This window comes from Alligator mississippiensis, chromosome 2 (assembly GCF_030867095.1).
Source record: "Alligator mississippiensis isolate rAllMis1 chromosome 2, rAllMis1, whole genome shotgun sequence".
NCBI lineage: Eukaryota > Metazoa > Chordata > Crocodylia > Alligatoridae > Alligator > Alligator mississippiensis.
This window is the reverse complement of record NC_081825.1, coordinates 170,506,209-170,519,764: the sequence shown is the minus strand read 5'-3', so window position 1 is coordinate 170,519,764 and position 13,556 is coordinate 170,506,209. Positions and strand designations below refer to the sequence as shown.

General features: G+C 54.8%; 2 protein-coding genes across 3 annotated transcripts; one reads left to right on the top strand and one right to left on the bottom strand.

Moving 5' to 3' along the window:
- Positions 1-870: 870 nt before the first annotated feature.
- Positions 871-4,186, top strand: NUDT8 (nudix hydrolase 8). Of its 2 annotated transcripts, XM_059722399.1 has the most exons (5): positions 898-915; positions 1,065-1,336; positions 1,485-1,617; positions 1,915-1,992; positions 3,291-4,186. In XM_059722399.1, the coding sequence occupies exons 2-5, from the start codon at positions 1,071-1,073 to the stop codon at positions 3,510-3,512; spliced, it is 699 nt and encodes a 232-aa protein (XP_059578382.1). In that variant the 5' UTR covers positions 898-915; positions 1,065-1,070; the 3' UTR covers positions 3,513-4,186. The 2 variants fall into 2 exon arrangements, with proteins under 2 accessions (XP_019349688.2, XP_059578382.1); XM_019494143.2 differs by having other exon boundaries at positions 871-1,336.
- A 5,213-nt stretch (positions 4,187-9,399) lies between these two features.
- NDUFV1 (NADH:ubiquinone oxidoreductase core subunit V1) lies at positions 9,400-12,809 on the bottom strand. Its single transcript, XM_006276885.4, has 10 exons — positions 12,675-12,809; positions 12,513-12,595; positions 12,257-12,427; positions 11,587-11,770; positions 11,289-11,478; positions 10,670-10,882; positions 10,326-10,492; positions 10,165-10,246; positions 9,933-10,078; positions 9,400-9,750 (listed from the first exon to the last, which is right to left on the bottom strand). The coding sequence occupies exons 1-10, from the start codon at positions 12,753-12,755 to the stop codon at positions 9,670-9,672; spliced, it is 1,398 nt and encodes a 465-aa protein (XP_006276947.3). The 5' UTR covers positions 12,756-12,809; the 3' UTR covers positions 9,400-9,669.
- Between the last annotated feature and the right edge of the window lie 747 nt (positions 12,810-13,556).

Genomic DNA, 13,556 nt, shown 5'->3' with positions numbered 1-13,556 from the left:
CCAGATTAAGGAGGAGGCAGGCAGCAGAGTGGCAGATAGACCAGGAAGCAGAGCAAGAGATCGGGCATGGAGCAGAAAGCAGAACAACAGATGGACTGGGGGAAGGGGACTGGAGTGGCACTGAGGGATGGGCATTGGCCTCCACTGCCTTAGCGGGGCAGCAAAGCTTGCTGCAAGAGGCAGGGAGAGTTTGTGGACTCTCTCAGCACTCAGCAGGATTAAATCCGGCACAAGTCGCTGCACTTTAACAGCTAAAATCTGTTTCACCTTCTGGATCGGGGTTCCCAAACTGTGATACACGTACCCTTGGAGGTATGCAAGACATCTCTGAAGGGTATGTGGGAGACATTGTGTAATGGCTGAATTAATTTTCGTTAAAATAATAATTGGTACCTAAGGGGTTAAATCTGGAAGCGGGTATGCAGTAAGAAAAAGTTTGGGAACTTCTGCTCTAGATGAATAAAGGCCAGGTGCTGGTCACCACAGGGGATGATCCTGTTTCCCCTGGCTACCCATGTTGTGCCCCATTCTGGGAACAGGCTGGGATTGGCGCATATCTGGCGCTGGGACTCGGTTTTGCCCAAACGTGTCCCATACGCAGCAACGGGTTATTTGCACCCCTCCGCTCAGCGGTGAACGATACGGACAGACGTCCTAGCTGAAGCACTTCCAAGTGGAGCGCCTCATTGTCCCCGCAGCCAGCGCCGACGCAGCCAGGTCAGCCGTGGTCGCAGCCCCACCTCTCTACTGCCTCCCCCCCACCCCGCGGGGGCGGGGCTGCACCTCGGCCCCGCCCTCGTGAGCTGATTGGCTACGTGCCTGTGGGGGTTCCGCGCCGCCATGTTGGCGGGCCCGTGACACGCCGGCAGCTGTAGCCTACGCCATCTTTGTTGCGGGCCGGGAGGCGGCCGCGCGGTGAGGCTCGGCCCACCCCCTACCAGTTCCCCGCGCAGTTCCCCCGGCCCGGTGCCGATGGGTGGCGGGCGGCCTGCCCGTGGGGGCTTGGCGGGGGCGCCCGGCGGAGCGGGGGCTGAGCGGCGCGGTCTCGGCCTATGTCTCCGCAGAGCGCGATGCTGCCCGCGCTGCGCCGCCTGCGCCCGGGGCCGGGCCTGCGCCGCCCGCCAGGCGCCCGCAGCTGCCGAGCCGCCGCCGCTGCCCTGTCGCGGGACAACGAGCAACGGTGCCGCGCGCTGCTGGAGGCCTCCGCCCGCCGCTACCGCCTGGAGGCGGCGACCGCCGCGGTGCTGGTGCCGCTGTGCCGGGCGGGCGGGCAGCCGGCGCTGCTCTACACGCTGCGCTCCCGCAGTCTGCGCGGCCGGCACAAGGGAGACGTCAGGTACCTGCGGCGCTGGCGCGTGGTGCCCCGGCCCAGCCCGCGTGCTCGGGGAGCCGCTGCCCCCCTCCCCGGGTGCCCCAGGCCGGCACTGCCCCTGCTGCTCGGCTGCTGTGCTGCCCTGCTGAGGAGTCTCGTTTGGTTGTTGCAGTTTCCCGGGTGGGAAGCGGGACAGCTCGGATCAGGACATGGTGGCCACAGCGCTGAGGGAGACATTGGAGGAGCTGGGCCTACGTTTGGGAAGTGAGAGCATCTGGGGTATCATGAGACCTCTGCCTGACAGGGTAATGTGAGTTTCCTCTCTGTAGCCTAAGAGGTGGGAGTCCCCAGGGCAGGGTTGTCTCATGGTGGGGGGCATCCCTATCAGCAGGAAAGTGGGGTTCCATGGAGAAGCACTGTAGAGGGAGAGAGGAGCCTCCCTGGGGCAGAGAGGAGGGAGTGGCAAGGTGAGGGGATGGTTGTTCATGGGGATGCCTAGACTTGGCTCATATCTTGGGGCTAGACTCTATGATCCTCTGGGGTCCCTTCCAGCCTGAATGTCCATGAACTCTATGAAATCTTTTTTTCTCTCTCTCTTTCAGTGGGGGTTAGTGGTCATTCCTGTTCTGGCAGACTTGGGTCCCTTGGAGTCTCTCTCTCTGAACCCCAACCCCCAGGAGGTGAGCTGTGTGGGCTATGCTGCTACCCAGTTACCCTTTTTTGTCTCTGCTCCTTGCCTGTTTAATCCTCCATAGGGTGGGGAGACAACAGAGCCCATTCTGCCTTTGGGTCCTTTCTTATCCCTGGAGGTACCACTTAAACACAAGGTGAGCTCAGACCTGGCCTCCAGCTGTGTGTGGATATCCTATAAGGCAGCTGGAGGTGAGCAAGCCAGAGAGCACCATTCGATGATGTGCACAGACTTATGTGGGGTTGTGCAGTGTCCTGGCTAAGCTAGAGCCTAGACTCAAGAAAGAGCACCCATTTCTCTGGGACTTACTCTTCTTGCCCTGTATTGATCACACCTTGTTCCAATCTGATTCTGACCTCAGTGCCCAGTTACTGGATCTCATGTGTTTGCATTAAGGTGCCCTCTGCCATTGGGAGTATCCTCCATGGGCAGTTCTGTGGAGGACAGAACTGAGTTAGCTCTCATCCTTCTTTTGGAGAGGTGAAGCATGGTGTGAACCCTTTTCTGAGGCTTCCACTGAGGCTTCACAGAGGTGGAATTACCTCATGCTCTTGCTCAGTGTTCCTTTCCTAGCACTGCAGTGGGAGGGGGTCCCTTGGGTTACTCTGCCTATGAGGAGGGCTTCCAAGAGCTGGTATATGCTGGATCCAAGGTGAACTATTACAATGGGCCCAGCCATGTTTCAGGGTCCCCCAGACAGTTGACCCATTCCCATTCAAGCCAAACTGTGTTCCCTCCTTATGGTGTTGGCAATGACCTTCCATTTGCCCAGATGGCTGCTAAAGCTCAACATGGTCCCATTGGACTCTGCAGGTGAGAACCCCCCAGAACCACAGCCACCATGAGCAGTCTCCCAAAGGAACACTGTTTTCTTGCAGACAGTTCAGCTTGGAGGTCTGCAAATGCCTCCCTATAAATTTCTATCATAGTGGGCTGCACTATGCTAGGGTTCTGCCTTGGCACAACAGCAAGTGTCTTTAGAAACGAAAGGCAACAGATCCGAGCAGGTGGGCACAAGTGCTTACACACACAGCCTTGCCTATGCTTTGTTCTCATAGCTCCCTGACCTCCAGGCATTAGCTGAGGTAGTTACAGTATGCACAGGCCACAGAGGCATAAAGGGGCTCTGCTGTCTGGTCCATCCCCCCCCCCCACACCCTAGTCCCATTTGTGGAATCATGCCCAGCTGAGGTCACTTTGTGCGGGTCAGTGTTTCCCCTGCATGGTAGGCTAGGGTAATGCAGTGCCAGTCCATATTCCTTGTGATGTTTTTGTTTTTGTCCCTAGGTTGAAGAGGTCTTCACTCTCCCACTGTCTCACTTGCTGGAAGTGCAGAACCAGGGCTATACCCACTTCCGCAACAAAGGACACTATAGCTATACACTGCCAGTCTTCCTCAATGGCTGCCACAAGGTGTGGGGGTTGACAGCCATCATTACTGATTTGACACTGGAGCTGCTAGTGCCTGATGATTACCGCAGAAGGACACACGTGCCAGCCATCCACTGAGCATGTGTTCCACCAGTCCTTTCAGGGATGCAATACCAGGAGTGCAGTGCTCATGTAGAGAGTGAATAAAAGAGTTCAGGCATCATCCTCCACCTTCAGGGGGCAGAGAGCCAGGGAGGTCAAGTAAGGTGATCCCTACAGCACTTTTTCAGCTACCCTGGGAACGTGAATCAAAGCCAGAGGGCAATAGCCTCTTCCCAAAGCATAGACTGCCCTAACCTGTTGTGGGTATTTGTTTTGCTGGTAATCGCTGTATTTGGTATAGGGCCTACAAAAAGACCTTAGAAAATGCAGGAAGAGTTTGGGATTTTTTTAATACCAGACTAGAACATCCTTTGGTGAGGATGGGGTTGGCAAGAAGATACTTTGGAGGGTTGTTTGTAGGGACTGAAGCCATGCTGATCCTGGGGAAATACCCTACCTTCCTGTAAGCCCAGTGCCCTGTTGCTAAGTTACCACACCATGCAATGGGGATCACCCCTCTGTGGTAGAACTTGCCTTTAAGGCAAAGGTGTAAGAACTAGGGGTGCCCACAACTAGTTTCTTAGGGGGGAGGACAGATGGGGTGCTGCTGTCAGAGGCTTAGGGAGCTGCAATACTGCTTGGAATTGGGCAGCCTTCTGGCTGATGTCTTGAGAATATGCAATTTACTTCATTAAATGATAATCCTGGAACATTTGTGTAATGGTGAAATCCAAGCTTAGGAACACAACTTGAGTTTTGTGCCAGTGCCCCTTGGCGAGCAAAACCATTTGTTCTTCCTCATGATGACTTATTCATAGATTCATAGATGTTAGGGTCGGAAGGGACCTCAATAGATCATCAAGTCCGACCCCCTGCATAAGCAGGAAAGAGTGCTGGGTCTAAATGACCCCAGCTAGATACTCGTCTAACCTCCTCTTGAAGACCCCCAGGGTAGGGGAGAGCACCACCTCCCTTGGGAGCCCGTTCCAGACCTTGGCCACTCGAACTGTGAAGAAGTTCTTCCTAATGTCCAGTCTAAATCTGCTCTCTGCTAGCTTGTGGCCATTGTTTCTTGTAACCCCCGGGGGTGCCTTGGTGAATAAATCCTCACCAATTCCCTTCTGTGCCCCCATGATGAACTTATAGGCAGCCACAAGGTCGCCTCTCAACCTTCTCTTGCGGAGGCTGAAAAGGTCCAGTTTCTCTAGTCTCTCCTCGTAGGGCTTGGTCTGCAGGCCCTTGACCATACGAGTTGCCCTTCGCTGTACCCTCTCCAGGTTATCCGCATCCTTCTTGAAGTGTGGCGCCCAGAATTGCACGCAGTACTCCCACTGCGGTCTGACCAACGCCCTATAGAGGGGAAGTATCACCTCCCTGGACCTATTTGTCATGCATCTGCTGATGCACGATAAAGTGCCATTGGCTTTTCTGATGGCTTCGTCACGCTGCCGGCTCATGTTCAACTTGGAGTCCACTAGGACTCCAAGATCCCTTTCCACCTCTGTGCCACCCAGCAGGTCATTCCCTAGGCTGTAGGTGTGCTGGACATTTTTCCTCCCTAGGTGCAGCACTTTACATTTCTCCTTGTTGAACTGCATCCTGTTGTTTTCTGCCCACTTGTCCAGCCTATCCAGGTCTGCCTGCAGCTGTTCCCTGCCCTCCGGCGTGTCCACTTCTCCCCATAGCTTTGTGTCATCTGCAAACTTGGACAGAGTACATTTCACTCCCACGTCCAAGTCGCTGATGAAGACATTAAAGAGTATCGGTCCAAGGACCGAACCCTGCGGGACCTCACTGCCCACACCCTTCCAGGTCGAGACCGACCCATCTACCACGACTCTTTGGGTGCGACCCTCTAGCCAATTCGCCACCCACCGGACTGTGCAGTCATCCACATCACAGCCTCTTAACTTGTTCACCAGTATGGGGTGGGATACCGTATCGAAGGCCTTCCTGAAGTCCAGGTATACGACATCCACCCCTCCTCCTGTGTCCAGGCGTTTCGTAACCTGGTCATAGAAAGAGACTAGGTTGGTCAGGCACGATCTGCCCGCCACAAACCCATGCTGGTTTCCCCTCAGCATAATTTGTCCTGCCGGGCTCTCACAAATGTGAACCTTGATAATTTTTTCAAATACTTTACCAAGGATGGAGGTGAGACTGACCGGCCTATAGTTGCCCGGGTCCTCCTTCCTCCCCTTTTTGAAAATGGGGACCACGTTAGCCCTTTTCCAGTCCTCCGGGACTTGGCCTGTGCGCCACGAGCATTCGAATATTCCCGCCAGTGGCTCTGCAATGACGTCGGCCAGTGCCTTCAGCACCCTCGGATGGAGCCCATCCGGGCCTGCCGACTTAAAGGCATCCAGTTCTTCCAAGTGACTCCGCACCACCTCAGGATCTACGCATGGAAGTCTGGCGCCTTGCTGCTGCCTCTACAACCCTAGCGAGAGACTTGTCGTGCCCCTCGCTTAGGAACACTGAGGCAAAGAACTCGTTGAGGAGTTCAGCCTTGTCCCCTCTATCTGTCACCAATTCTGTCGGAAGGGACCTCAATAGATCATCAAGTCCGACCCCCTGCATAAGCAGGAAAGAGTGCTGGGTCTAGATGACCCCAGCTAGATACTCGTCTAACCTCCTCTTGAAGACCCCCAGGGGGACTTGTCTTGGTCAGGCCAGCACCATGCTAAACTGGACACGACTCCCTAAGGGTCCTGCAGCAGAGCCCAGCACTGCCTTGGAAAAGCCCAACTCTACCCTCACCCAACAGCAGCTGCACATCCTGCTGCATTTGCCACATCTACCACAACCTGACTTCTTGTGGCAGGTTAGGGAAGGAGAGGGCTCTGCATCTTATAATTGTGCAGCAGGGTTGTTTATAGAATTTTAGGAATAGGTTTGACAAGCATTTGTATGGGATGGCTTGGGTAGGGATATACTTGTGGGGGGGGGGGGGTAGGTTAGACTAGACAAACTCCTTAAGTTCCCTCTGGCTCTACTTTTCCGTGATTCCATGAATAGGGACCTACAACAGCCAGTCCCAATCAGGAAGGACATGTTCCAAAGGCTGAGCAACACTCCAGGACCCCCAACTCAAACAAGCCATGGGGAAGGGACTTGATCCCCCTACTCCAGATTAGAATCCAGTCTGGGCACATGGGACGAATCTTCATTCTTCTCTGTCAAAGAATCAGACAAGTAGGGCTGGAAGGGACCTCCAGACGCTATCTAATCCAACCCCCTGCCTGAGGCAGGATCATCCCTATCTAAACCATTTTGTACAATCCATAAGACTACCATCAACCCTGACACAACACAGATCTAACACACTAAACCTACCACAGGTAGAGCAGGGGAACCATGGCATCTAGTGTCCTGCTTCTATGAAATGATGTCAGTATATGTTCAGGAGGTCCTGGGTAGAGGGCTATGCCATCTGCTACAGAGGAAGGCAAAAAAACCCCACAGTTCATACCAATCTGACCAGGGTAAAATTCCTTCCTGGGCAATCAGTCTGACCTTGACCAGAGAGGCATGACTCCAAGAAGGAACCTCTGACTTCAGTTCCCAGCCTTGGCTGTAGCCAACACTCAGTGCCTCTGAAGGAGGCTTAAAACCACCAATACATGTGGTAGACAGGGAGGGGGCAACCAAGAGTCCCCAGAAGTATGGAAAATAGATAGACAGTAGAATAGCTATGCCTAGATCGATCTAAACTTTGCTGCAACTTCAAACCATTGGTCCCTGTCCTGTTCTCTGCAATGAGAGAGAAAATGTTCCCCCCCTTTAAGTATCTGATGACTGCTATCATGTTCTCTCTTAAGCACCTTTTCTGCAAGCTGAATGTGCCTAGCTCCCTCAGCCTTGACTTGCCTTCCAAGCCCTTGATCATCATTGTTGCCCACCTCTGGACCTTCTCTAAAAACTCCACATCTTTTTTAAAATGTGGAGCCCAGAACTGCACAATACTCCAGATGAGGCCTCAATGCTGAATAGGGAGGCACTATCATCTTCCATGTCTAATGCACCTAATACTTTTTGCGCAGCTATTTCATACTGTAGAATCATGTTCAGCCTGTGGTCTACCAAGACTACCGAGTCCTTCATAGTGCTGCCATCCAGGCAGGTGTCCCCTATTTCATATTTGTGTTTCTGATTATTCCTCCTGAGGTGTAGCACCTAGCATTTGTCTGCATTGAACTTCATCCTGTTGGCTCCAGCCAACTCCCCTATTGAGAGTCTTCTGAATTGCACTTGCATCTTCTGGTATATTCACAACCTTTCCCGTTTCATGTCCTCTGCAAACTTGCTCAAGTTTTCTATACCAGCATCCAAATCATTAAGCATGTTGAAAGACACTAGGCCTAGGATAGGGGTGCATCAATAAGAGACTTTGGGGGCTGATCCCAATAGCCAATTTTTAAACAGGCATATCGGCTGATACTGATCCGATTTCCGATACAGCAGTGTGCAACTAGTAAATCTGTTATGGTAGAGGGAGTGGGGCAGGGGCTGCCCAACCAGGGCGGGGCAGCGGACAGAGCTGAGGTTGAGCTGGGGGTGTGGGGAGGGGGGAGCCAGCTCCTGCTGCTGCACGCACCCCAGGAGGGCATGGGGGGAGGGCAAACGTGCTGGCCCCCCTCCCAGCATCATCACCGCCCCTAGTGCAGCCCTGACCAAAACCCCACCAAGTATGTGGTGGGAAGTGCCTGGTGGAGTCCCCCAACCCACAGAGGTCCAGGGGCACACGTTCCCAGTGCCATCCTGGGGTGCACACACCAGTAGGAGCCTCCCCAGGCCCCCTGGATGAGCTGCAGTTCTGTCTGCTGCCCCAACCCTTGTCCCACTCCCTCCCGCACCGTGGGGGCTTTGATCTGCGCCCCCCCCGCCCAAAAAAGTCCCAGGATTACATATACAGTAAAAGCTGTGTTATCCAGCACTTCATTAACCAGCTTGCTGGTTGACCTGGCAAAAGCAAACCTGGAAGTCCCACTTTGGGCCATGGCAAATTTATTGATAAATTAATAAAGTTTACATGTAATTCAATATGAGTGGAAGGGATTCTTCTCTAGGATGTACAGGGGAAGGGCAGCACAGTGCCTGTCCCCTGGCACACTGGATGAGGCAGGAGGAAGGCAAAGATGCCTCTCAGGTAACCAAATAAGTTGGTTATCCGGCATGCCCCATTCCCCATGGATGCTGGATAACAGAGCTTTTGCTGTACAAGGATTCTAGGAGCTGGATCAGGTACCCAGGCTATAGTGCCCAACAGACTCTGTAGCAGGTAAAGTTTGGGACAGCAGCCTGGCTCTGGATGAAAATAACCAAAACAGAATTAATACAGAGAATGCAGTTCCTACTTCCTTCCCTCCCATGAAACGTGAAAGAGGACTCTGGATTACAGAGATCACAAACCCCAGCTGGGCAGGTGCTCACCACTGAGGGAAAGGTCAGCATCCTTAATGGAGTAACAAAGGTTACAGCTGAAGGGTTGGTACCAGGGGAAGGCTGGAGGACAGCCCACTCTCCCTGAAGCAAAATATTATCAGAGGAGGTGGGCAGGCTGGTATCGAGGGCACTGGAAAGGGCAAAACGAGATACCAAGAGATGGGCCAGTGAGAGGCAGAAGTACCAGCAAAGCTGGAGCATGGAGTTTTGTGCCTTGGGGCAAATACTGTGGATTAAGACCCAAATGCTCTACCCCACAAAGCCCAACCAGCCAGTCTCACTGCTAAAGTGGGCATGAAGGGAAACAGGGCCTCTTTCCACCTTCTGAGCAGTACTGAGCTGAATAGAGGGTCCTTGACCTTCATCTGAGTATTAATAAGCCAACAGTGCTGAGGGACAGCAGCTCCTGGCTCTGTCCCAGCTGCTGCCTGTGACATCTGAATCTCATTACCCATCAGGGAGAGAAATTACTAGCCCATGAGCACAACTGTGTTTATTGGGGAGTTCATCCAGCAAGAAGGGCAGAAAGGCAGCAGCCCCTCTCACCCCCAAACACATAGAAAAAACCTCACCAAAAAAAAAAAAAAATATCAGGAAGCAGTCCCCTTCCTACCTGCCAACCTACTAGCAGAGGTGCCCCCCACAGCAACCACAAGATGAAGCACTTAGTCCTTGCCCTCCTACCACAGAAAAAGGTGTGCCTGATCACATGCAGAGGGGAGTGCCACCTCTCCAGACTGACTAGCCCTCATGCCAGTGCCTGTTGAGCCGACTCCTCATACTGCCGCATTCGTTCCTCCAGCTCTGGGCGGAAGTGCCGGATGAGACCCTACAGGAAGTGAAGAAGGTGGAGTCAGCTTGGCTAGGATACATACTCTGAACTCTATTACCAGAGTTGCATCCTTCTCCAAGCCAGCACATGCATCTGATCCCTCACAAACTAATTCCAATCCCCTCCTCACTTGTCCTATCAACCTTGCCCCACCCTCATGCTCAGCCTTACCCACTTACCTGCACAGGCCAAGCTGCTCCATCGCCCAGGGCACAGATGGTGTGACCCTCAATCTGCTTACTGATCTCCCACAGGGCATCAATCTCTGCTGTCTGGGCCTTGCCCTGCACAAACCGCCACATCACCTTGTTCATCCAATCCACACCTGCAAGGAAAGCACAGTAGTCACTACCCCATAGCACCTATTGTAGCTCACATCAATCAGCTCAAGCACACCCAGCTCTCACTCACCCTCCCTACAGGGAGTGCACTGCCCACAGCTCTCATGCTTGTAGAATTCAATGAGGCGGGCAATGGCTCTGACAATGTCTGTCTGGAAGAGAAGGAGACAGTAAATGCTGTACTGCATGGCCCTGTACCACCTGCTATAGCAAGGGAGAAGGGAGCCATACCGATTTATCCATGACAATGACAGCAGCTGTACCAAGCCCAGACTGTGCCTGCACAAGTGCATCAAAGTCCATCAGCACTGTCTCACACACTGACTTGGGGATGAGTGGGGTGGAGGATCCCCCTGGGATCACTGCTAGCAAGTTGTCCCAGCCACCACGCACACCTCCTGGGCAGAGAGAAAGGAGTGAAGTCAGGCATAGCACAGAACTGAGCACAGCATGCGTTCCCCAGGCCAGGTCTGCTAGAACCATAGTACCTGGAGACAGGCTTGCAAGCCAGCCCAGAGGCCCTGCAGCATGGGGTAAGGGCATATGAGTATGGCCTCAAGGCCCAGATATCCCACCTGCATGTTTCTCAATGAGCTCCTTAAGTGGCACTGACATCTCTTCCTCCACTGTGCACGGGTTGTTCACATGCCCCGAGATGTTGAAAAGCTTAGTGCCAGAGTTACGCTCACGCCCAAAACCAGCAAACCAGGCCCCACCACGCCGGCAGATGGTGGGAGCCACGGCCACAGTTTCCACATTGGCTACAGTGGTGGGACAGCCAAACACACCTGGGAAACGGGTAGAGGAGAGAGAGATGAAGGTAAAACAAAGGATGGGCATAGGGGTTCTACCACACTTGTCATAGACATTAGATTTCTCTCTGACTAGAGCTGTGCTTCCAGGGATACAGAAAGCAGGTAATGCCTACATGTGCCAGGGGGGATGGTGTGAAGTACAGCTCTTGTGGAGGCAGGGTAATACCCACGTCTACTGGGTATCACAGTTTGAGGGGTGACTCCCTGGGGATGGAAAGCATACAGGGTTGGTAATACCCACATCACCCAAAGGAAGGCAACTTGAGAATAGCTCCCTGAGGAAGGAGTGGACAGAAAGAACTGTACCAATACCTTTCTAGAAAGGAAGACTGAAGCCCAGCTCTAGAGAAATGGAGTGTGCGTCTGGGAAGGGTCATACCTACGTCAGCTGGGAAGGGTGGCTTGAGGCGTGGCTTTCCCTGCTTGCCCTCAATGGATTCAATCAGAGCAGTCTCCTCCCCACAAATGTAGGCCCCAGCACCTCTCACCACAAACACATCAAAGGCATACCCTGAGCCACATGCATCTTCACCTAGAAGCCCTGCCTCATAGGCCTCACGGATTGCCACCTGCAAGGGGAGATAAGTCAGTACAGCTGATTTCTGGCCCTCCAACAGATACTCACCAATGACATGCCCACATGTCAACCAGCAATGGAGCATGCACATCCTCCTCACCTGAAGGTTGGAGGCCTCATTGTAGAATTCCCCACGGATGTAGATGTAGGCAGCACGGGCCCCCATGGCACGACCTGCTACTAGACAGCCCTCCACCAGCTTGTGTGGGTCATGGCGCATAATCTCACGATCCTTACAAGTGCCTGGTTCACCCTCATCCGCGTTCACCACCAGATATTTGGGTCTGGAACACACACAGGCCACATAGCACCAGTCAACAGCAGGCACCTGCGCTGGGATCTAGGAGCCCCTCTAGGAAGCAGCAATCTCCACAAACAGCTGAGCTAGTTGCATGCCAACCACTAGCTACTACTCCCAGCAGTAAAAGCCCAGAGCCGTTCCTGCTGTGGGAGTCCAGACACTTCCTTTTGGGGACTGGTGCCATACTGGCTCACAAGCCGTACAACAGGACAGCCCCCTTGGACAGGAAGATGGGAGTAAGGCAGCAAGTGCTAGGAAATGCTTGTTAGTTCAAGGACTGGTAGGGAGCATACCCAGACATGCCTCCCATTTCCCACAGGGAAAGGAGGGATTGTAAACAAAGGAGGTTTCCACAACCCAGGGACCATCCTACCCCCTCCTGCCCTCCTCCTGCCACAGAAGACCCAGGCACCACCCTGGCAAAGGGCAGGAGGGCTCCCCCTGCCCTGCGCCGCCCGGCCTCACCCACCTGCCATCCGAGGGCTTGTTCATGAAACTCCATTTGAGGCCGGTGGGGAATCCAGCCCCGCCGCGGCCCCGGAGCCCAGAAGTCTTGATCTCATTCAGGATCCAGTCCACACCTTTCAGCAAGATCTCCTTGGTTTTGTACCAGTCTCCCCGGCTCAGAGCCCCCTGCAGCCTGCGGGAGAAGGAAAGCGAGGCGGAAGGTGCTCGGTCTGGCCCGAGTGGGGCGGGAAGCAGGCAGGGCCGGCGCTGCCGCTCACCTCCACTCGTGGCGGCCGTAAAGGTTGGTGAAGATCCGGTCCTCGTCCCGCAACGACCCGAACTGCGTCTTCTTCGGGGCCGCCTGCGGAGACACACGGAGCGGCCGTCACCATCACCACCCCCGCCCCGTCCCCGCAGGGGGCGCTTGCAACGGGACTTACCGACTGCGGCGCGGCGGCGGCCGAGAACGGGCGGCGGAGCGGGGCGGCCCCGCGAAGCAGGAGGAGCTGGCGCGCGGCCATCAGAGCAGGGGCGCTTGCCCTCCCGGCGCCGTCACCTTCACCTATCGGGGCTGCGCATAAATTACGTCACCGACCCTGCGGCGCGGGCTGATGACGTCGAGCGGAGCGGAGCGGGGCGGGGCTGCACAGCGCAGCTGCGGAAGTGTCGCCGGGTGCCCAGCAACCTGCCTGCTCGTTCCGCTCCTCTCCTGTCCCGCGCAGTGGCTTGTCTTGTTGAAGAGGTCGGACTGCGGGGCTTAGCGAGCCCTGCTGACCTGCGCGTCTGGCTCCTGGGGGCTGTGGTCTCAGGCTGGATTGTAAGCAGTGTCTCCCACTGTTTCTCCTGACTGCAGGGCTCCCCAGCTGGGGGAGTACTTACCTGGCAGGGGAAACACCACGTGTCTGGGTCCAGGAAGGCAGTTTTCTTTAAGCTCCCGGGGATAACTGCTCTCCCGGCGCGGTTCAGGACCCCCAGAGCTGTTGGGGCTTAAAGCCCACACGGTGGAAAGGGGAGGCTCCCCCCTAGCTGGCTCCTGCGGCCATACGGCTGAGGGCAGGCAGCACTTGGAGGCATCTGAACCCCGAGCATCCGGGCTTGGGCCGGCACCTAGGATGCCGCCAAAAGACTCTGGAAATATGTGAAGCCCCTGGTGGGGGTGGAGGGCTCAGGCACAAGCCCAGTCCCTACTGCATCTATCAAGGTTTCCTGCGCAGTGCAGAAGCTGGGGCCCAGTTATTCAAGCAGCATAGGCACGGGGCCCTTCACTTCATCTCATGAACTAATGAACCATGCTGGTGGTTCTCATCCCTCTATGGCATCCA

What these genes read in the sequence shown, in the direction of transcription:
- NUDT8 (XM_019494143.2), top strand. Translation starts at nt 1,053, where the DNA reads ATGTCTCCGCAGAGCGCGATGCTGCCCGCGCTGCGCCGCCTGCGCCCG. An exon ending in TGAGACCTCTGCCTGACAGG is followed by an intron (nt 1,618 to 1,914) that starts GTAATGTGAGTT and finishes TCTCTCTTTCAG; the next exon opens with TGGGGGTTAGTGGTCATTCC. An exon ending in TGAACCCCAACCCCCAGGAG is followed by an intron (nt 1,993 to 3,290) that starts GTGAGCTGTGTG and finishes TTTTGTCCCTAG; the next exon opens with GTTGAAGAGGTCTTCACTCT.
- NDUFV1 (XM_006276885.4), bottom strand. Translation starts at nt 12,755, where the DNA reads ATGGCCGCGCGCCAGCTCCTCCTGCTTCGCGGGGCCGCCCCGCTCCGC. An exon ending in TACGGCCGCCACGAGTGGAG is followed by an intron (nt 12,428 to 12,512) that starts GTGAGCGGCAGC and finishes CTTCTCCCGCAG; the next exon opens with GCTGCAGGGGGCTCTGAGCC. An exon ending in ATGAGGCCTCCAACCTTCAG is followed by an intron (nt 11,479 to 11,586) that starts GTGAGGAGGATG and finishes CTCCCCTTGCAG; the next exon opens with GTGGCAATCCGTGAGGCCTA.